This window comes from Callospermophilus lateralis, chromosome 18, assembly GCF_048772815.1.
Source record: "Callospermophilus lateralis isolate mCalLat2 chromosome 18, mCalLat2.hap1, whole genome shotgun sequence".
Taxonomy (NCBI): Eukaryota; Metazoa; Chordata; class Mammalia; order Rodentia; family Sciuridae; genus Callospermophilus; species Callospermophilus lateralis.
In genome coordinates, this window is record NC_135322.1 from 6268943 (window position 1) to 6289334 (window position 20392).

General features: G+C 56.8%; 1 protein-coding gene across 1 annotated transcript; it reads right to left on the reverse strand.

The window, feature by feature from the left end:
- Nucleotides 1–692: 692 nt before the first annotated feature.
- Pold1 (DNA polymerase delta 1, catalytic subunit) lies at nt 693–20124 on the reverse strand. The gene is made up of 27 exons (XM_076838537.2): nt 20044–20124; nt 13616–13818; nt 13193–13303; nt 12453–12599; nt 12256–12381; nt 12020–12188; nt 11845–11926; nt 11650–11779; nt 11215–11381; nt 10891–10995; nt 9422–9562; nt 9232–9342; nt 8686–8877; nt 8503–8591; nt 8315–8431; nt 8019–8132; nt 7564–7711; nt 4551–4646; nt 4307–4444; nt 3281–3456; nt 2853–3005; nt 2642–2744; nt 1958–2090; nt 1763–1876; nt 1433–1485; nt 1266–1363; nt 693–841 (listed from the first exon to the last, which is right to left on the reverse strand). Exons 2-27 carry the CDS (start codon nt 13815–13817, stop codon nt 736–738), a joined length of 3321 nt encoding a protein of 1106 aa, XP_076694652.1. The 5' UTR covers nt 13818; nt 20044–20124; the 3' UTR covers nt 693–735.
- Between the last annotated feature and the right edge of the window lie 268 nt (nt 20125–20392).

Below are 20392 nucleotides of genomic sequence, written 5' to 3' on the forward strand. Positions count from 1 at the left end.
AGTGGTAGAGATGGGATAACTGGATTTGGTGGGGTGATGGAAAAAGGAACAGATGTGGCTGTGGTCAGTGAGGAGAGATCAGGACAGGGGGCTGTGGACCGTGGAGTCAAATCTCAGGAGCAGAGTGCCAGGGGCCAGCCACCACAGGATAGGGTGACAAGAGGCAGCTGGAGCAGGACAGCACAAGCACCAGGGGCTGTGGAGACAGCTCTGAGGACACAAGGGGATCTCACAGTCACTGCCTGGGGGGACTCAAGCTGGAACCGACCATCAGGACCCCACAGTGGAAACATCTGTGGGTGTGACATGGCAGGGGTGTCCCCTTGGTGGAGCCGGGGAGTGGAACCCTCTTGTCAGGGGCTGCCCCAGGGACCAGAGGAAACAGGTCAGCACCTGGCAGGAGGGGTGGCCACCCAGCCCCCAGGGAGGGGCAGCCACCCAGCCCCCAGGGAGGGGCAGGCTGGGGCCAGACACCTGGCCCCCGGAGCAGAGAGCCTGGCAGAGATGCCCACCCAGAGGCGGAGGGGCAACGGAGGCAGGCGGGGCCCCACAGGCCTGGCAGTGGGAATGGGTGGACCCTCAGGGTCTCACCTGTGGGTGAGGAGACCCAACTGGGGCCTCCAGGGTCCCAGGGAACCAGGGCTCAAGAAATTGGACCTCGTTCCCCCAGAGACCACAAAGAACCACACAGGAAAAGGCCTTAATTTTATTAACGTCCCACGGGAGGCCTCCAGGTCACCAGGCCTCAGGGCCAGGGGGGCCAAAGCGCCGAAGCAGCTGCTCCTGATCCTCCAAGTCCTTCCGAACCTTCTTGCGCATGTAGAAGATGGGGCAGTCCCGGCTGCGGAGGTGGGTGCGGTCAGCTGGGTGGCCAGGCCAGAACCCAGCCCAGGATTGGGGCGGGGGTGGGGGGCACAGGCAACCACCCCAGGGCTGTTCCCAGGACTTTGGCCCCTGCTTGCTGCCCCCTTCCTCTGGGGGCTGTTTGCTCAGTGGCATGGGGGGAGCCGATAACAGCGGGTGCCTGGCAAGGCTTGGGTGGCTGTATATCACCTGTCACCTGGCGTGGGAACCCACCCCGCCCATTTGTTCCCTGGGGAAAGCCCAGCCCCACCCTGGGGGAGGGAGGTGGATTGGGAAGATGGCCATTTCCAGGGGCCAGCACCAGGACCCTGTCCCACTAAGGCCCAGAGGTGATGCAGTGACAGGGAGTCAGGAGTTTGGTTCCTGTGCCACAGGCTGGGAGCAGAGGGCCGAGTGCACACCTGGTGCAGATGACGTCCTCGTGCAGGCTGCCCTGACAGCGCTGGCACTGGGTCCAGAGGCGAGAGAAGCGCTCCTCCAGGGCGTTCAGGTGGGACACCTGGGGACGGCAGGGCCTGAGTAGGGCAGCCCAGCCCCTCTGCTCCCGCCCCCAGGCTCTGTCCCTTACCTCTTTCTGATACAGTTCTGACTCCCTGGATTGGCAGAATTTGCACACGGCTCCTGGTGGGGGGGTTGGGTCAGTACAGGGGTGCTGGCACTGAGCCAGGGCCCAGGCCACCCCATTCCTGTCCCTTCCCCACCCGCTGCCCATCCCGGTTTGTGAAAGTCCCCGGAGGCTGGAGAACAACGGAAGGAGTGTGTGGGGAAAACTCCCCTGGGGAACTCCCAGGGTGCGGGTGAGGACCCTCGGGTGGGGGGTGCAGGCAGAGGGGAGCCCCCGACTCAGGGCCAAGGTGTGTTGACCACCTTGCATCAGTGACAGGGGCTGGGGTCTCACCCTGGTGGTTGAGCACCGTGCGGCAGCCGATGCAGCAGCTGCGGCGCTGGGCGAAGGCCAGGAGCCCGCCCACCTTTCCCGTGAGCACTGTCTTGCAGCGCGTGTGGTCACCCCCTGTGGGAGGGGAGGTCGTGAGGCGAGGTCAGGGAGCTGTGCCCGTTGGTGCCTTCCACTTCCCAAGCCCCTGGCTCTTACGTAGTAGCACGGCCTCTGCGCGGCCCTCGCCCAGGATGGGCTCGAAGATGCGCAGGAGGGGCTTAGCCAGCTGCTGCTCCAGGTAGTACTGCGTGTCGATGGGCAGGCTGTGCTCCAGCACGAACAGGGGGTCCTGCGGGAGGCCACATGGCAGCGTGTGGGCCTCTGAGGGCTCATCTGGTCAGGGGGGCAGTGGCGAGGGGCACCACCCTGGAGGCGTAGCGAGGTTGAGCAGGACTGGAATGGGGTCAGAAGTCACAGAAGAGGCCTGCTCTGTGAACCCATGCTGGAAGCCACAGGTGGGGGCCCTCTGGTCACCAAGGAAGTGCCAGAGTTCAGGGGAGAAGGCAAAGCTGTGGAAGGGGTCACAGGGGTCAGAGGCCATGGGCTGAAAGCTGGGTCAGCACACTTCTTTGTGGGAAGCGGGTGGTGATGAATTAAGGGAGTCAGAAACCACGGAGGAGCCAGCCGGGAGCGCAGGGGACCCCTTTCTGCAGGAGGCAGGGGAGGGGCAGGATGACCAGGCACACTGCAGCGCCTAAGACACTGGGAGTAAAGCCTCCTGGAACTGTGTCCCAGGGGCGTATGGGGGTGTTCTCAGGGCCCATGGGGCCCGCCCATCTTGGAAAGCAGAAGTGAGAGCCGCAGAGCCGGGAGGCAGCAGGCAGCCCAGGTGGGCCTGACCTCGGACTTCATGTAGGCAGCCACGCCCTTGGCAGCTCCGATGATCACATAGGGGACACGGTCGCCCAGGCTGGGTGCACTCCCGGGGTCGCGCTTCCTCATCCTGTGGGGAGACCAAGGTGGCGGGCGGGTGAGGGTGGGGGGTGTGCAGGAAGTGGTGGGCCCAGCTGGCAGGAGGGGCTATTTCTGGACGCCCAGCCACCCAGCAGACCTCTCGGCCAGCTCCACGTGGGCCTGCTTGCCAGCGTAGTCGGCTGCAGCGCGGGTCAGCTCCTTGGTGATGACCAACTGGGAGATGTCGATGCGGTTGCACAGCAGGTCTGAGATGACGTCCTTTGCGTGGGCCACAGCGCCCTCGGGGTCTCTGGGGGTAGGGTGGGCCAGACAGGCAGGTGTCACCAGTGGCAGATTCAGACTGGAGCCAGTGAAGGCACCAGGATGGGCTCTGTGGGCTGAGACTCAGGGCAGGGAGGGGCCAGACCAGAGACCGCGAGTGGCAAGGCAGATGTCACTCAGCTGTGCAAGCCTGTGCACCAGAGGAGAGCTGAGCCCGACACTCAGGTTCCCAGGGGACAGGAGGACAGAGAGCTGGAACCTTGGGTCTAAGGGAGGAGGCTGGGGTCTGGGTAGTTCACATACCTGTCCACAAGCAAGCGGCGCAGTGAGGCAGTGACCAGGTTGGCCACGAGGGGGCAGTTGTCCCTGCGTACAGCCTCCAGGCCCTTGCAGTCCATGCGGTCATGGGCATCTGGGCGGGAAGAGAAGAGCAGGCCAGCGTAGCGCTTCTTGCTGATAAGCAGGTAGGGGAAGTAGACCTGGGAGAGGCAGAGACCCCTGAGACTGGGGACGCCCACAGTTCTGAGGCTCCTCCCAGAAAAAGGACAGGCAGGGCAGGGCCTGAGGCACAGGCTCCAGAAGCCAGAGCCCGATGCGGTGGAGCCTAGGGTTGATTCTGAGCACCCTCAACATCCCAGAAACCCCCAATGTGAAACAGTGGGATAAGTCGAGAGGTGGCCCCTGAAACATGGGATCCAAGCAGGGGTACAACAAGGTATCCCCTCAAAGGGAGAAGAGACCAAGTCCAGATGACAGAGTCCCTCTCAACAAGAAGCTCCGTATTAGTCAGTGTTTGAGCCGTGGGGGAAACGACAGTGTGAGGACTCCAGGTGACACAGTAGGTGCACCCTGGAGCTGGGGACACCAGACAGTGGTACAGACACAGGTGGACCTCCCAAGGACCACCACTATATCTGACAGATACTGGGAATCCCCCAAATCAGGTACACTGTGACAAGATTTTTTTTCTTTTTGTAGTAATTGGATGAAACCCAGGGCCTTACTCGTGTGCCAGGCAGACACCCTACCGCCAAGCCACACCCCTAGCCCATGACCAGGTTTTCAACACACGAATGCTATATTGTATAACAAAGGCCCAGGCCTGGCAGTTCCAAAGCTCAGACCACATTCAGGAGAAACCAGGTAGCAAAGCACTCGATACTGGGTTTATGGTATGTGGAACAGTCTGATGAGGTTCCCCAAGACAAGAGGCCTGAGCAGCACCAGGGCACACCAAGCTGTGCACTCTTAGCTTTGTAGGCACCCTGAGAATCAGAGATGCTGAGCCTGGCAAAACCCACTGAGTGGAGTGCAGAGGGTTCCATGTACCTTCTCAAACTCGAGCCGGATGGGTGGTGGGAAGTGACCGGATACCCAGTTTGCAGCCTCCCGTCCCAGGGCCATCGCCTCAGCCACAGAGGAGACACCGAACCGGCACATGACTGAGTCAGTGTCACCATACACCACCTGGGAAAAGGTGAGAGGGAGGATGCTTTCTGCCAACCAGGGGCTGGGCCCAGCTCCCCCGAAGCCCACCTGCCCCCAGGTGTGGGTGGTCAGGCCAGCTCCTGACCTTGGCATCTGAACTGTAGCCATTCTCCACTGTGTACTTGGACTCAACCAGTTGCTTGGTTTTCTCAATCATCTGACGCCCAAATCCAGTGACGCTCTGTGGGGTACAGAACCAGGCAGATGAAGGCCCAGAAGCTTGCATGCAATGGACACTGGCTGGAAAGGGATCCTGCCTCTGCCATTTCCCAGTGGTGTGGGCTTGGGTGAGCCCCTCTGATTCCCTGAGCCTTGGTTTCCAAATCTGCAACCTGGATTACTACAATGTCCCTCAACAATATGCTAGAAATACTTGGGCTCCCCAGTTCAGAGTTCTGGGCATGGACAGGAACTGACTATGCCCAAGGACAGACAGAAAGGCTGGAATCTGAAGAGGTTACAACTCAGTGCTTCTCTGACACTGATACTGCCAGCCACCTCCTGAAAGCCAGCAGTTTCACCTCCCTGTGCATGCTGTCATATGCTATCAGGGTACCCCAAGCTATGCATTCTTAGCTTTGTAGGCACCCTGAGAATCAGAGATGCTGAGCTTGGCAAAACCCCCTATTGGCATCTCACATCAGGCAACGACCTTTCCACCTGTCTTATTTTACAGACCCCTGAGACTGGACCAAAGAGAGAGGATTTTTTTTTGTTTTTGTTTGTATGGATCCAATCAGATAATTTTTTCCTCCCAAGTACCTTACAGGTGTGTACCAATGTGCTGACAACCTGCATCTTTTAAAAAATATCTACTTTTAATTCTTATTTTAATATTTATTTATTGTATTTTAATACTTATTATAAATAAAATATATTTTTAAAATTTTTATGTGGTGCTGAGGATCGAACCCAGGGCCTTGCACATGCTAGGTAAATGCTCTACTATTGAGCCACAACCCCAGCCTTGCATCTTTTAATTAGAGCATTTAATCCATTTATACTTAGTGTAATTACTTATGTATTTATACTTAAAGTTACAATTATACTATTTGCCTGTTACTTGTTCTATCTGCTCCATGTTCCTTTTCCCCCCCTCATTTTTTGGGGTGACTTACTACTTTATTGTTATTCTATCCCCTGCCCTTATGTGCTTGAGACAAAAGAGTCCAGGGCTGGGGCTAGGGCTCAGCAGTAGTGCACTTGCCTGGCATGTATGAGGCATTGGGTTTGATTCTCAGCACCACATACAAATAAATAAAAGTCTATCAACAACTATAAATAAATAAAGGTCTATCAACAACTAAAAAAAAAAAAGCCAAAAGAGAGTGAAGAAGGTGAGAGAAAAGACAGAGACAGGGTCAGTGACAGGCAGCTGAGGAAGGCTGGTGTCCTCCTGTCCTCGCCTCTGCTTTGGGATGCAGCTTGTTGTCCCAACACTCACCCTTCCCCACCAGGGAGGCACCTGGGGATTGAAGGGCCAAAGAGGGAGCAGGGGTGGCACAGAGTAAGAGGGTCACGGACCAAGGGAAGGTCTTGCTCTGGCTTGGCCCTGGAAGAGGACCTCCAAGTACTTGGATTGTCCTGCCTGTTAAGAGTGGCTTTGTTCACATGAGACCTTCAGCCACACCAGGCAGTTCACAAAACAAGGCCTTGGTCAGGGTCTTGGGCCACACAGTGTGACTTCAGGGTAGGAAAACCTGGAGACTGAACAATAACTAAGGTCAGTCACAGGGGTGGCTTCAGCCTACAGGAGTGACCCCTGTAAAACTCCTGGACACCAAGGCTCTGGTGAGCCTCCCTGGTTGAATGCTCCATGAGTTGTCACAAGCCACTGCTGGGAGGACAGCTATGCTCCATGCTTGGTCCCTCCCAGGTCCTATCCCACAAACCACCTTCCCTAGCTGGTTTTACAATGTAGCCTTTTGGTATATTAAATCACAACCCTAAGTAAACAACCATTCTGAGTGGGAGTACTTCCAACCAGTTAGTAAATCTTCCAGGCAGTAGTCTTGGGGGCCCCAGAACTGCAGATGGGCATCAGTGTGCTCAGGCTCCCCGACCTGGGTTCCTCTGGCCAGCATTCCCACCAAGCCTTCCCTTCAGCCCTATGAAGCCTCACGGGCTGCAGGGGACAGAGGGAGGTCCTCATGGCCAGAGACAACCAAGAGAGGAAAACGTCATCCAGAATGTGCTACAGTCCCCAAAGCCCAGGGAGGGCTGAATAGGAGGTCCCTTCTGAGGTTCTCTTGGGCACAGACTCCAGCTTGGCAGACTCTCAGGCCCTCTGAGGTATCCCTGAGAATGTTTTGTCCAAGCAGCAGTGCTGCCTTGGGTCAGCAGCCAGGCTGGGCTGCTGAGGGAGGCGGGGCTTCTCAGCTGTGATCCTGCTCAGAGCTGGTGTTGGTTAAGCCTCATCACTAGGGTCTTCACAGTCAGAGCAGAGGAAGACCTGTGCCCGGTCTGACTGTGACTGAGGTCAAGTGGCCTGGCTGAGGACACAGCAAATCCAGGCCAGCTATGCTGCTGTGTATCCCCCAGCCTTGCCCCAGTCCCTGAGCAGACATGGCCCTGTCCCCCCATCAGGAAAGCAATCTGCCCTACTCCCTCTCCCCCTTGCAGAGACCTGGGAAGTGGGCTGATGGGTAGACTGTGGGGACAGTGGGTTCTGTCAGGTGATCCTGTGGCACCTGGAAAAAATGGGCAAAGCTGCTTCCCTCCCTCAGGTCACCTGGCTTCCAGCTGGGCATCCTGAGTGCCCCTGCCTGGCCTCACATCCCTCTGCAGAGCCCTCAGCACCACTGCATCCTAAACATTTCATTGTGGTCCATGTCCCCCTAGGCTCAGTGAACTGCATAGAACAGGAGTCCTTGTGTTTTGCTACTATCTGTCCTTCAAGGCACAGAGCAGAGCCCAGCTCCCAGCACATGCTCGACAGGAACCAGCTGCTCAAGCCACACTGGTCCCCTCTCCAAAGGCCAGCAGATGGGGCAAGTAGGCCCTGCCTCCCAGTCAGCTCCTCCCCACAGAGCTCTGCTTTCCCTCTGCAAGCACCCACCTGCCACCCGCTCCTGTCTGCCAGGGGCCTAAAGGCTCACCTGTGAGATCTCCAAGCATGGAAGCTTGCCCACCTGGGCACCGGTGAAGCCATATACAGAGTTGGCGCTCACCTTCAGCGCCAGCTGCCGCCCATCGAGAACCTGCCGCCGCAGGGGATCTGTCTCCTGGGCCAACTCTGCCTTGGCCCTAGGAGGGGACAGGGTTGAAGGCTATTCAGGTAGTGCCCCAGGTCTCGGGGGGAGACCAGAGGCCTAGCGAGGGCCCCAGGCCTGCACACTGTTCAGGGTGCCTTTCTTATGGGGGTGCCATGTACTGCAGAGGAGCCTGACCCACAGGCAAAGGGTCCTGCCTGGAGATGGTGCATGCACAGCCACAGGTGACTGCAGACAGGCCATCCTGTGGGGAGGGGTGAGGCAGTGAGGAGCAGGGATTGCTGAACTCCCCTTGCAAGTCTGAACTCTGAGCAGGGGTGGGAGGGGGCTGGGGAGACCACCTCTTCCGGGCACTGAGCAGGTTCTCCAGGATCTGAGGCAGCAGCCCCTTGCGCACAGACGTCTTTACAAACTCGTCCCCGGTGGGTGTCCTGATGAACTGGTCTGCGGTCAGGCTGGTGGGAAGACAGTGAGCTTCTTCAGGATGCGAGTGCCTCAGGCTCTCAAGATCCGCCAGCTCTTGTGGTTCCCTTTCCCTGTCCACAACTACCGGGCCTGTCTGTCTCCCCTACAGACTGACCCCTAAGGCAGGGCCCAGGCCACCTGGGCAGATACGTGCTGAATGTGGGGGCCATACCCCAGTTTCTGGGCAGCTCCGGGCCGCAGAAGCGTGGTGTAGCACAGGTTGTGGGCCATCATAATGGACGGGTACAGTGAGGAGAAGTCCAGGGTAGCGATGGGAACATCGTAGTACCTGAGTGGCCAGAGGAGAGGTCAGGGCCAGGACCCACCATTTCGTGCCCTCCCCTGGTCTTGGGGCCTCACCCTTTGAGGGGCTCGATGACTGTGGCTCCCGTGTAGTCCTCGCCGCCCTCCGTTTTCACCACGGGCATCAGCAGCCCCTCACGCATGGCCTGGGGAGGGACTGGATGAGTGACCACCATGGTTGCATCTGGCAGGGTCCCTCAGCAGAGACAAGTGCAGATGGGCCTGCCCTAAGCCACTGACCTGCCGCAGCAGCTGGGACACGACCTTGACCTGCTGGCCACGGCTAAGCAGGTAACTGAGGGGCACACCGGTGACTCTCGCCATCTCCACAGTGTTCACTAGCACCATGAGTCGCTCGAGCAGCCGCAGAGGCAGGAAGGCGTCCTTGAGGCAGTAGACGGCCAGGCGGCGGCGGGTCTGGTCGTTCCCATTCTGGGGTCAGCACCACGGGGTCGGGTCAGGGGCAGTGTGGCAGATAGAGCCAGGGGAGGACAGTGCAGGGTGGTGGGGTGGAGTGGGGGGGGTGGTGTAGGGAGTCACAGGATCTGAGGAAGGGGCAGCCTGAGGAGCTGGCATGAACGAAATCAGGGCAGGAGTGGAGCAGACCAAAGGTTCCAATGACGCAGATCATGGGAGTGGGGGAGACTAGGGGAAGGTGAGTGGCAGGCCGAGGCCAGAGTGGATGGGCAAAATCAGAGGTTGGGCCAGAGGTCCAGGTGAGACCAGATGTCAGCAGGGTGGACGAGGCAAGGGCAGGCCTGGTGGAGGGGGGAGTGGGACAGGCACCTGTAGGTCGGTGATGATGCTGTGCTGCACGTCCTCCTTCTGCTCACCCAGGAAGTGGAAGCTCACAGCGTTGAGTGTGTAAGAGCGGAGCTTATACTCCCGAAGCAGCACCTGGGGTGGGCAAGCACAGCTTGGGCACAGGTCTGGGCAGTGGTGTCCTGAGCCTAGGACCTGCCTAGCCAGGCCATACCTGCAGCATGTCCATCTGCACGCGGCCCACCATGCTGACCACCTTGCTCTCTCGCCGGCCCATCTGCTTTGACTGGAATGATGAGTCCCGGATGTTAGAGCGGAGTCCGGCCACGCGGCCCAGGAAAGGGAAGGCCTGCACCTGTAAAGGTGGATGACGGCCACACAGCCAGGATGACATCCCAGTGGGGGGCAGGTTGGCCCCTGCCCAGGGCCTCCCAGGCACAGCAGATGGAGACTAGCCACAACCCTACACATGATGTGAGGTGCTGGGAGCAGGAGCAGCTCTTGGTGCACAGATTCAAGGGCTGGGGGGATTGAAGGTGGGAAGGACACAGGGATGGGGGAGCTGTGGCTGGGCTGACAGGGACAGCAGGGTCCTGATGGGCTACGGGCAGGGAGCTGCACAGGGCTGCACCAGTTGGGGAGGAGAAGGGATCTCTGGGGGATGCTGACTGCTCTGGGGAGTAGGCGGTGCCTGGGGGCAGCCATCAGGGGGCACGTTAGGAGGCAGCCTAGAGAGCCCAGCTGGAGAGGTGGAATGAGCAGGGATGGAGAGGGGTCCTCTCAAGCTGCTGGGGCACACATGGAGGAAGACTGAGGTACTGAGGAAGCACAGAGAGCAGCGGCCTGGCTGCCACGGCCAGGGTCAGGGTCAGGGCTAGACTTGCTGGTGTGGCTGGGGGCCCCTGAGTCTGTTCTGTTGTGTTTTCATTACCAACAAGCCAAACACATAGGAAAATTAAAAAGTAACGCACTACACCCCATTAAAGGTTAGTTACGTCCCCCTAAAAGCCCTAACCTCCAGTGCTTCAGAACATGATTTCATTTGGAAACACAAATCTGCAAATGGATTAAAATGAGGTCCTCAGAGGGGACCTTAATCCAATATGACCATGTCCTTTGAAAAGGGCAAATGTACACCCAGAGACACTCAGGGGAAGGGCGATGTGCAGACCCAGGGAGGAGCAGGCCCCCTGCAAGCTGAGGCCTGGGGGATGCTTCCTCCTGACCCAGAGGGACCAGCCCCCTCCCCACCTCACGCCTTGGTCTTCAAGCTCTGGAACCTCAGGGTGATCCCTTTCGGTGGCTTCAAGCCACCCAGCCTAAGAGTCTTCATCCCAGCAGCTAGGACACAGGGCTCTCACACCGCATCTACAGCCCCATCTGACTCAACAGCATCTGGCCTTGCATGGACTTGGTATGCTCCCCTTTTCCTTCCTATTATGCTTTTGCTCCCCTTATTCTTTTCCTCCTTCCCTGTTAAAATGTTTGGCTCCTGAGCCCCTGCCTGCCGCTCTCTGCAGCTCTGAATAGCGGACACTTCCTTGCTTATCTTCAACGCTCGCCTTGCCTTGGCCTGAAGCCACAGTAGCCTCTTTGAGCAGGGCAGGGCCCGCAGGGCCAGGCCCAGCGTGTCCTGAATCACTGGGGATGACAGGCTGCAGGTATATAGAGCAAAGCCCTCACCTTGAGGGTTTGGGCCCGGGAGATGAGGTAGGGGAGGTCGAAGTTCTGAATGTTGTAGCCGGTGATTACATCGGGGTCCACGGCACGGACGAATGCAGACCAGGCCTGGAGCAGAAGCACAAGGGGTAAGCTTCAAATGCCACTGCTCCCAGACTATTTCAGAAGACCCCCGGCACTTCTGAAAACATCACAGAACCCAGAGAAGAAGTATTTAGGCCAAGCATGCAAACTTCAGAACACAGCTGTCTCCGTGCCCAGGGGCTTATCCACCACAGCCTGGGATGGGGGTGCTGAGGAAGTATCGGGGCACAAAATGAGAGCTACCTGGAGAAGCTCCTCTTCCTGCTCGTAGCTCTGCACCTTGGCACCCAGGATAGGAGCACAGGGCCGCAGGGTGAGCGCCAGACGCAGGAAGGGCTCTGGCTCACCCCAGCGCAGGCCCAGAGAGCAAATCTGGATCACGGGGTCCCGCTCAGGCTCAGGGAAGATGCCTGAGGAAAGACGAGAGGGAAAAGGGGATGCAGAGGACCCGACTCCTGCCTCTCCTCCCAACACAAAGAGGGTGCTGCACCTCCACATTTCCCCCAGAACATCCACACCTCTGTCCCCATGGCCTGCAAGGTTCATGCACTTCCCCCGTCCCTGCTCACTCCATGCCAACCACACTGGCCGGCAAAGTCCTGCTCCACCCTCCACCAGTCAGAGCTTGGCACACCACTGACATCCAGATGGGTGAGGAGCCAAGCCCTGGGGACAGACCTTTGCGACCAGCACACTCAATGTCGAAGCTGAGCACACGCAGGGGTGCAATGCGCTGCCATGGCCCTTCTGGGGGGTGACTGACCACATCTGACCACAGCACATCTGCCTCCAGCTGACACAGCGTAACCTGTGGGGTGGGGAATGTCAGTGGCAGCAGGGTCCTGGCTTCCTCTCCCCCAGGGAGCCACGTACCTTCTCCTCTGGCCTCAGGATGTACTTCCCAGCTGGGAGTTCCAGCCAGTTGCAGCCAACGATGTCCGCATCCACCATGAACCTAGAGAGGAGGGAAGGTCAGTGGGCAGAGGCTGGCTGAGGGCGTGTGGGAGGGAGACTGGGGGCAGAGGGAAGAGGGAGACAGGAGCACTACCGGATCTCAAAGTCCACGTTGGCCTCATAGGGCGCAAAGCTGGGGGTGCCGAGACCTGCCACCCGGATGCCCTGTTCCAGAAGGCGACGCGCAGGAGCCACAAGGCGGGGCAGCGCCAAGGTGATGCGCAGGAATGGAGATGGGCCGTGGCCATGGTACCCGAACATGCCTGGGGAAAGAGGAGGCTGGGACCAGTCCCTAGTCCCAACGCCCCCTGGTCCCCAGGTGACACTCACTTTCTCTAGAACACAGCTCCATGGCCAGCACGGCAGGCCCTGTGAGCTCCTTGCCCCCGCGCTGGTCCCGGCTGATAGCTGCATTCAGCTCCTTCTGTAGGTCGCCCAGGTGCTCGGCTCCAAAACCTGGTGTGGGGAGTCTAGTCAGAGGGGCCTCAAGACCAGGAGTGGAGACTCCCAGGTCAGGGGCCACTCACCAGGGGGTGCTGGGGTGTAGAAGTAGGGTGCGAAGCCGTGGACATGGCAGCAGACAGAGAAGCCCTCATCCGTGACCCCAAAGGCGCGGAGCACTGGCACAGTACCACGGGGTGGCACAGGCCGCCCTGGCAGGGGACGCGCTGGGCCTGGGGGTCACAGGGTAGGGAGGGTCCCTCAGGTTCCTCAAAGGTCTCTTCCCCAGATCCACACCTGCAGCCTGTGTGCCCCACACGCCTGCTCTCCTGCCCACTCGCCCTTGGCAGCCCCAGCCCCAGCACCATTCTCTGTCAATGTTGGAAGAGGCCCCGCCTTGGAACCACGGCACAGAGGACATCGCTCGTAAAGAGCAAAACTGACCATTGGGGCCTAGGTGCAATGTCATGAGACTAACGCATGAGTGGACACAGGATGCGGGCCAGTTCCATGCTACAAGCAGTTCCTTTGGGCTGCTGCTGTCATCCCCCTGGCCACGGTAGCCCCTTGATCTGTCATTAAGACCATAGATATAAATGGAACCAGCCAGGACAGAGACAGTCGGTCTCTTGCGCTGGGCACAATGAGAGTACATGCCCCTCCTCACCTTCTCCTCCGGGCAGCACTCCTGACAGCTGCCCCATCCCTCCCTCCCTCCCACCACCAGGTCACTGTGATGGGGACTGCCTGGGTCCACAGGTTGTGGCTGCCAGAGGGGCAGAGCCAGGGCCCCTTCCCACAGACTACTTCTGCTCCCCCAACTCACCCACATAATGGTCAATCTCCAGTTGCTGGAAGATGAGGGGCTCTGTTTGAGGGTCCAGGGGAGGTGGGGCAGGCCGCACCCAGCGGGAATCTATGGCTTCAGAGAACTGCCCTGGATGGGGGTGGGGAAGCAGGGTTTGATGGTCTGCCCTTGGAAAGAAGTGCCTACCCCCCAGGCCAGCCCTTGGTTCCTCAATGGCCCAATTCATAGGATGTCAGGTGGAGGTGGTGATCTGAGTCAGGCAGGAGACTCAGGAAAGACTGGGGTCGAGGGTCAGAGTCATAATGGAAGCTGTAAGCCACGAATGATGATCCTGATGTGGGGTCAGAGGTCACCCTTTTCGAGGACCCCAAGTGAGCCAGAGGTCAGTTCTGTGGCTGAGTCCAGAAGCAAGACTGCAGGGGCTCCCACTCCAAGCCTCACCACCCACGGCCCCCTCTAGGGCCGGCTGCAGCTCCTCCTCCTCCTGCTCGCACAGCCGCTGTTCTGCCTCCATCTCCTCCATCAGTGCCAGGTCCTCTTCAAACTGGGATGGTGGAGGTGCCTCCTCCTCATCCCAGAGTCCCCTACGGGCCCGCTTCGGGGGCACCCCAGGACCCAGGCCTGACTGCCGCTTGCCATCCATCCTGCCGAGAAGGGGGAGCTTGGTGGGTTTCTGACCAGACCCTCCTCCCCTTATCTTCTCCCCACCTCCCAACCCCCACCCTGACCATGAGTCCTTTAGTACTCTGGAGTGGCCCAGGAGTAACCCAACTCCATCCCACACTCCAGACACTCAAGTACCCTTCTACCCCACCCATTTAACCCCTTCCTCACCCGCTCCAGCCCCCACTGTTTACCAGAGCCCTATCTCCCTGTCCCCCATCAGGATCCTTAGCTTATCCCTTAATTTCCAAGAAGCCCCTGTCCCTGATGCCCTCCCTACCCACCATCCCACATGCCCTTCAGGTGAACAAGGAGCCTGTAGCTGTGCTCAGTGCCAGGAAGGGCCTGAAGCACATCTGACTACGTCCCTTCCCTTCCTGAGGTTCACACAAACACAGGACACCACACTGTGGCTGATTCCTGCTGTGATTCACGGCCAAATTCCCCCTTTCCAGGTGAGGCAGTTTCGCCCACAGTACCCTGTGCCCTTCCCCCAGAGGCTCCATGCTCCTGTGCGAGAAAGCTTGCCTGTCACTCTCCGGCTCCCTCTGCAGCATGCACACGCCCTGGCAACTGCTCTTTATGTTTTTTGTATTTTTTTTCTTTTCTTTTTTGTGCTACTGAGGTTGAACCTTTACCACTCTGAGATACCCAGCCCCACCCCTGTTCTCTGGGGATTGAACTCAGTGAGCTCTGTCAGGAAGCTGTATCCCCAGCCCCCCCTTTTTTTATCTATTTACTTTGGGGAGTACTGGAGATTAAACTCAGGGGCACTCAACCTCAGAGCCACATCCCCAGCCCTATTTTATATTTTATTTAGAGGTAGGGTGTCACTGAGTTGCTTAGTACCTCACGGTTGCTGAGGCTGGCTCTGTACTCGTGATCCTCCTGCCTCAGCCTCCTGAGCTGCCAGCCCTTTATTTTTGATTCTGAGAAAGTTTTTGATTCACTAAGTTGCCCAGGTTGGCCTTGAACTTGTGATCCTCCTGCTTTAGACCCTTGAATTTCTAGGGTTACAAGTGTACTCCTTTGTGCTCAGCTTAGTCCAGACCTTATCAAAGAAACGCTGCAAGATGCTGAACTGCCAGACGATCTGTGAGGGCAGGTGTGTGGGCATGGCACACAGAGGAGCAGGTGACTGAGAAACACACAGGAGACAATCTCAAATACAAACCGTGTGCATGGCGGTGTAGCTCAGGGACAGAGTGAGCTCAACCACCAGCACTGCAAAAAACAAAACTAAACATGCTGCCGGAGAAGCCAGACACAGAGCGTGTGTGCTTGGGGAACAGGGACTGACAGGGTGTGGGACTTCTGAAAGTGATGGAATGTTCTGAAACTAGACAGAGGTGCTGGATGAACTATAGAGTGAATGTCATCAAACGCTGAAGACTTGTTCACTTTACAAGGTTGATTTCATCTCAGTACCAGAGGAAAGTCCACACCATGTGATGCCATTTACGTGTAGAACAGACACACTGGTCTATGGTACTAGAAATCAGACTAGTGGCTGCTTCTAAGATGGGAAGGGTTGACAAAGAAGGGGTACAAGAAAATTTCCTGGGATGACGGAAACATACTGTACATCAAACTGCACACCTGGGACCTGTGCATTTCACTAAGCGTAAATTACAGTTCAATTACAAATTACAAACATAAAGGTGATTCCATATCTTAGGATTTATGCTGCAGATATATTATCACGTCTGAAAAAAACTGCATTTACAAGGTTATTTCCGGCAGCATTGTTTGAAATCCCAAAAGACTGGAAACCACCTAAATGCCCGCCCCTGGAGAACTGTCCAAATACATTAATTCTACTCCAAGGAATACTATGCAGCTCTATAAAGGGAGGAGGAAGCTCTCTAGTGCTGATAGGGAAGGCGCTCAAAGAGGTATTGTTCAGTAGACAAAGCAAGGTACAGAAAGTGAACTTTGACTTTCATGTTTTGCATTAAAAAAAAAAAAAAGATATCGAAGAAAAAAATGTTTGCCCTAATACTAGTCACTGGGTAACAATCAAACAAATCCCAAGTGGAGGCTGGCCACAGCTGGTCTGGATCTTTAAAACTGTCGTTGCCATAAAAGAAAGAGAAAAATCCACCATGATGACAAAATGCCATGTGTGAGCCCAGATGTGACCCTGGAGTGAAAGATCAAAACCAGCTCTGAAGGATGTAACTGGGACAACTGGGATTTGATGACAGAACAAACCAGCTCATGTTAAACTGCCCAAGTGCGGTAGCTATACCATACTTGTGCAGTGGACATCCCAGTTCCTGGGGCATCCCTGCTGGAGTTTTTGGAGGAAGAAACATCATGATCACAACTTTCAAATGGTTCAGCAAAAAAGAAAAAAAGGAATACATGTCCATGTGCTTAAGACAAAACACCCCAGGAGGGGCTGGGGTTGTGTCTCAGCGGTAGAACGCTCCCATAGCATGTGCGAGGCCCTGGGTTCGATCCTCAGCACCACATATAAATAAAAGTATTGTGTGCAACTACAACTAAAAAATAAATAAATATTAAAAAAAAAAAAAAAAAAAAAACACACCAGGCCTCGCTAATCATCAATGAACAGGCAGAGGGGAATGGTACCCTGCTCATGATACTCAATAGGCAACTTCTCTGCAGGTTTGAAACTTTTCAAAATGGTAAGTTTGGGGGGGGGGGGCGACACATAAAAGAGTAACACTGTTTAACAAGGTGGGTGGTAGAAAACATGTGTCCCTAATGCATCACTCTGGTAGTGCTGGTTTCCAGGGGCAGAACGGACAGATGGTTTTCTGAAGTGCTTTATTCAGATAGTAATCCAGACACCATGCAACCCACCTGCAAGTACCTTCAGTGGTTGTGAGAGTATTTACAGATGTGCAACATCTCCACAATTCGATTTAGAACACTTTCACCCCCACCAGGAGACAGACAGTCGCTTCAGCTATCACCCCCACTGAGCCAATGCCCCAGCCCTGGGGAACCACAAATCAACATTCTGTGGATCTGCCTCCTCTGGGCATGTCCTGTACGGAATCTTAGAACGTCCTTCTTCCACTTGACATCTGCAAGGTCCATCCTGTTCAGTGCTCGGCTCTTCCGTGCCTGTTTTCCCTCTGCATAGACAGACCACACTTTCTTTTTCTATCACCACTGATAAACACTAGGAAGGAAAGCCCCTCACCAGGGTCTACCCCTCTCCCCATCACTGGCTTGGGACAAGCCCCTGGCAAACACTGCTCTTCCCCTCTCCAGGCCCTTCAGTAGCACGTGCTCAAAGGCAACCAACCGCAGTGATCAAACACCACCAAGGCTCACTGGGGCAGAACTGAGTCTCCTTTTCTCAGTGACCTCATCCCATCTCACAAACTTGACAGCTGTTTTTTTTTTTTAATTTTGTTTTTTTGAGGTGCCAGAGATGGAACCAGGGCCCCCACATGCTAGGCAAGTGCTCTGCCGCTAAGCCACGCCCCCAGCCCTCCTGGGCAGCTGCAGACTCTCCCGACTTCTCCCCCATGTGTCTCCAGCCTGGGACCTCTCTCCAAGCTGCCAACGGCCCTCCCAGTGTCTCCACTGGGAGCTGAGAGCATGTCCTTCCAGGCATCCTGGACTCCAAAGGTGAACAAGCTGCTCTCTACACCCCATGGTCTCCCCCAATTCAGCAAGTGGCATTTTCCATGAGGCCAAGACCTTGGAGCCACCTGGACTTTTCTCTCCCCCCAATACACACACTCCACTGCAAACCTTGCCCATCTGGCTGTCTACCAGATCCAAGCCCAACCGCTCCTGGGCCTGGCAGCTCCCCCTGGACTGCGGGCCTCTTTTCTTTTGTGCACGGCTGCTGTCTGCCTCCCTCTGCTGGAAGGTGAGCTCAGCGCAGGCAGAAAGGGCCAGTGTGGCAGAGTTCCCAGGAGCCCCTAAGGGTGTGTGGCACAGAGTGCTCTGGAGAAACAAGAATGGATGAATGGCCCCTCTGGGCCTTCCCCATCCCCCGCTGCCAGGGTATTCTCCACATGGCAGCCAGAGGATTCTGCACCATAGGCAGGACCATCCTCTCTCTCCGCTCAGACCCCACCTCCCACCCTTTCCCTCTGACTCAAGTGGCTCCAGCGACTAGGCTTGTGGCTTTGTAACCACCAGCTGCAGCCCAAGCTTAGGACCTGGCACAGGTGGTTCCCACCCAAGCTCTTCCCCAGGCGTCTGTCCCCTTGCCCCCCCTTCGCGCCTCTGCTCTGGCTGCTTCTCAGCAACTCCTGCTAGCTGGGCAGCTGCCCTCCTGCCCGCCCCCCAACCCCTCTCCTGCTGTTTTTTCTGGGTGGCGCTTACTCTCTAGTGTGCTACACCCACCCGTTCTCAGAGTTTTCAGAATGGTCCCAAGAGCGGTGACAAGAGCTTCGGGTAAGAGTTCGTAGGAAAAGCTCATTGTCAGGCTTCACCCAGACCTACAGAACCAGGACTTCTGTGGGGCTGTGTTGTGGTCATCTCGAGGAGTTTTAGCTTATGAATTCCTTGAAAAGAGATCAGGGTCGCCCATGTCAGGGTCCCCAACATTACAGGTCACTTCAAGATGTGAATGTAGTCTCCTACCAAGTGTCCCCAACTTTGATGAGTCTCCCCTGAGCCTCCAGATACTTAACTTGGCTCCCAAAGACCAGCACTGCCTCCCTCACCCCCAACTTCAGCATTTAGCACTGACTTTTTTTTCTTTTTCTGGGATACCAGGGATTGAACTCAGGGGCACTCAACCACTGAGCCACATCCCAGCCCTATTTTGTATTTTTTATTTTTATCTAGAGTTGCTTAGCACCTCACTTTTGCTGAGGCTGGCTTTGAACTTGATCCTCCTGCCTCAGCCTCCTGAGATGCTGGGCTTACAGGCAGCTCTTACTTTTGAGAGCTCACAGCACCCTGAATTGAGATCTCCTGCTCTCCCAACCAAACCGAATTATCACTGGCTCCCCAGTACCCTGCAAATGGTCTGCCCCAAGAGCAGGTGCTTGAAGGGCTGAAGAAGGTGCTGGCAGGAAAGGCCAGGCTTAGGAAAGGAACCCCTCTAAAGGACAGGAGAGGCCCAGGAGGAAGAAGTACAGGAAGGAGGGCGAAAGACAAGGTACAGATAGTGACATCATCTTTCCCTGCCTCCTCACTCTGCCCTCACTCTGCCCAGCTCTGTCCTTGATGGCACAACAAAGCTGCTTCTCCCTCAGCTTCCCATCTGGACTGTTGCTCAAACCACAAACCCAGGAGTTGTCCTGGGCTCATCCTCTTCTTACCCACATGGTCCATCTATTCTCTCTGCCTGTCCTGTAGGCCTAAGACCCCCACTGCACCCTTATCTCCTGGTTTGGCTCTCCTTCCACCCTTACTCCTGATTCAATACAATCTCCAACTAGCAGCTGCTGAATTTTCCAAAATGCAGGCAGATCTTATTGTCCCATGCTCAAATCCTCCCATGGCTCCCCAGTGAACACAGAATAAAAGCTAAGCCCCAAACCAGCTTACAAGACCCTACAGGACCTAGTCCCCATGATGTTTCTGACTTCATCTGCATTTTGTATCTCTCCTGTTTCCTCACCTTCAGCTACAAATACACCAAGCTCCTTTCTACCTCAGGGCCTTTGCACCTGCCAGTCCTTTGCCCAGATCTTTCCTTACCAGGCTGATTTATCTCAAACATAACTTTCCCGATCAGGTTGATTCCGGGTCACTCTAGCTAGTGACGCTCCATCGTGATCACATGAGCCTGTTTCATTTCTCCTCCTACAAGGCACCACTACCTGAAAGCATGGCTTTACTATCACTTCTTACACGTCTGTCGTCTGCCCTCCCCTGAGGCGAGGACCTTCTCAGACTTGGTGATGCTGCAGCCACTGCGCTCCTAAGATAGTGCTCTGAACGCAGTTCTATCAACTTCTAGCGAATACGGGACCACACCGTGCTCTCACGTGCACTAACCAAACCCCCAGCACCTCGCGGGCCGGGGCCCCAACTCGCGATGCGCCCCTCGCAGATTCCCTGCAGCCGCACAGTCCAGCGCCGCCTGGAAGACCACTGGCCCCTGCCCCGCTTCCTCGCGCCACCGAGTCAAAGGGGTCCCTCCCGCCACCACGTCCCACGCCACCTGTTAGTACACCCCCTCAGGACTCTTCCCGGCTCCTCGAGACCCCCTCCCTGCCTGGCGGGGATCCACAGATGCCCTCTTACTTACTCACCCGCTTCAAACAGCGTTTCCCGCCACAGCGTACGCCGCCGTGACCCCTGACTCCGGCGCGCGCAGGCCCAAAGCCGCCGCGCGCCGTGCCGGGCCACGCCCCTGACCGCTCAGTGCGGCCAAGGCCACGCCCATCCAGGCAACTTGCCCCGCCCCTTTCCCCCCAAGACGAGGCAAGCCACGCCCCTGGGCTCCGCTAAGGTGATGACTACCCCCGCCCCGTTGCAAATTCCCGACAACCCCACCCCTCATGACGTATAGGACCCGAGGCCACGCCCCTCCCGGCTGCAGCCCTCCCAGCTCCCGGGGTCGGCCTGGCCAGCTCCCCCGCTACCCCTACTACCCCTTCG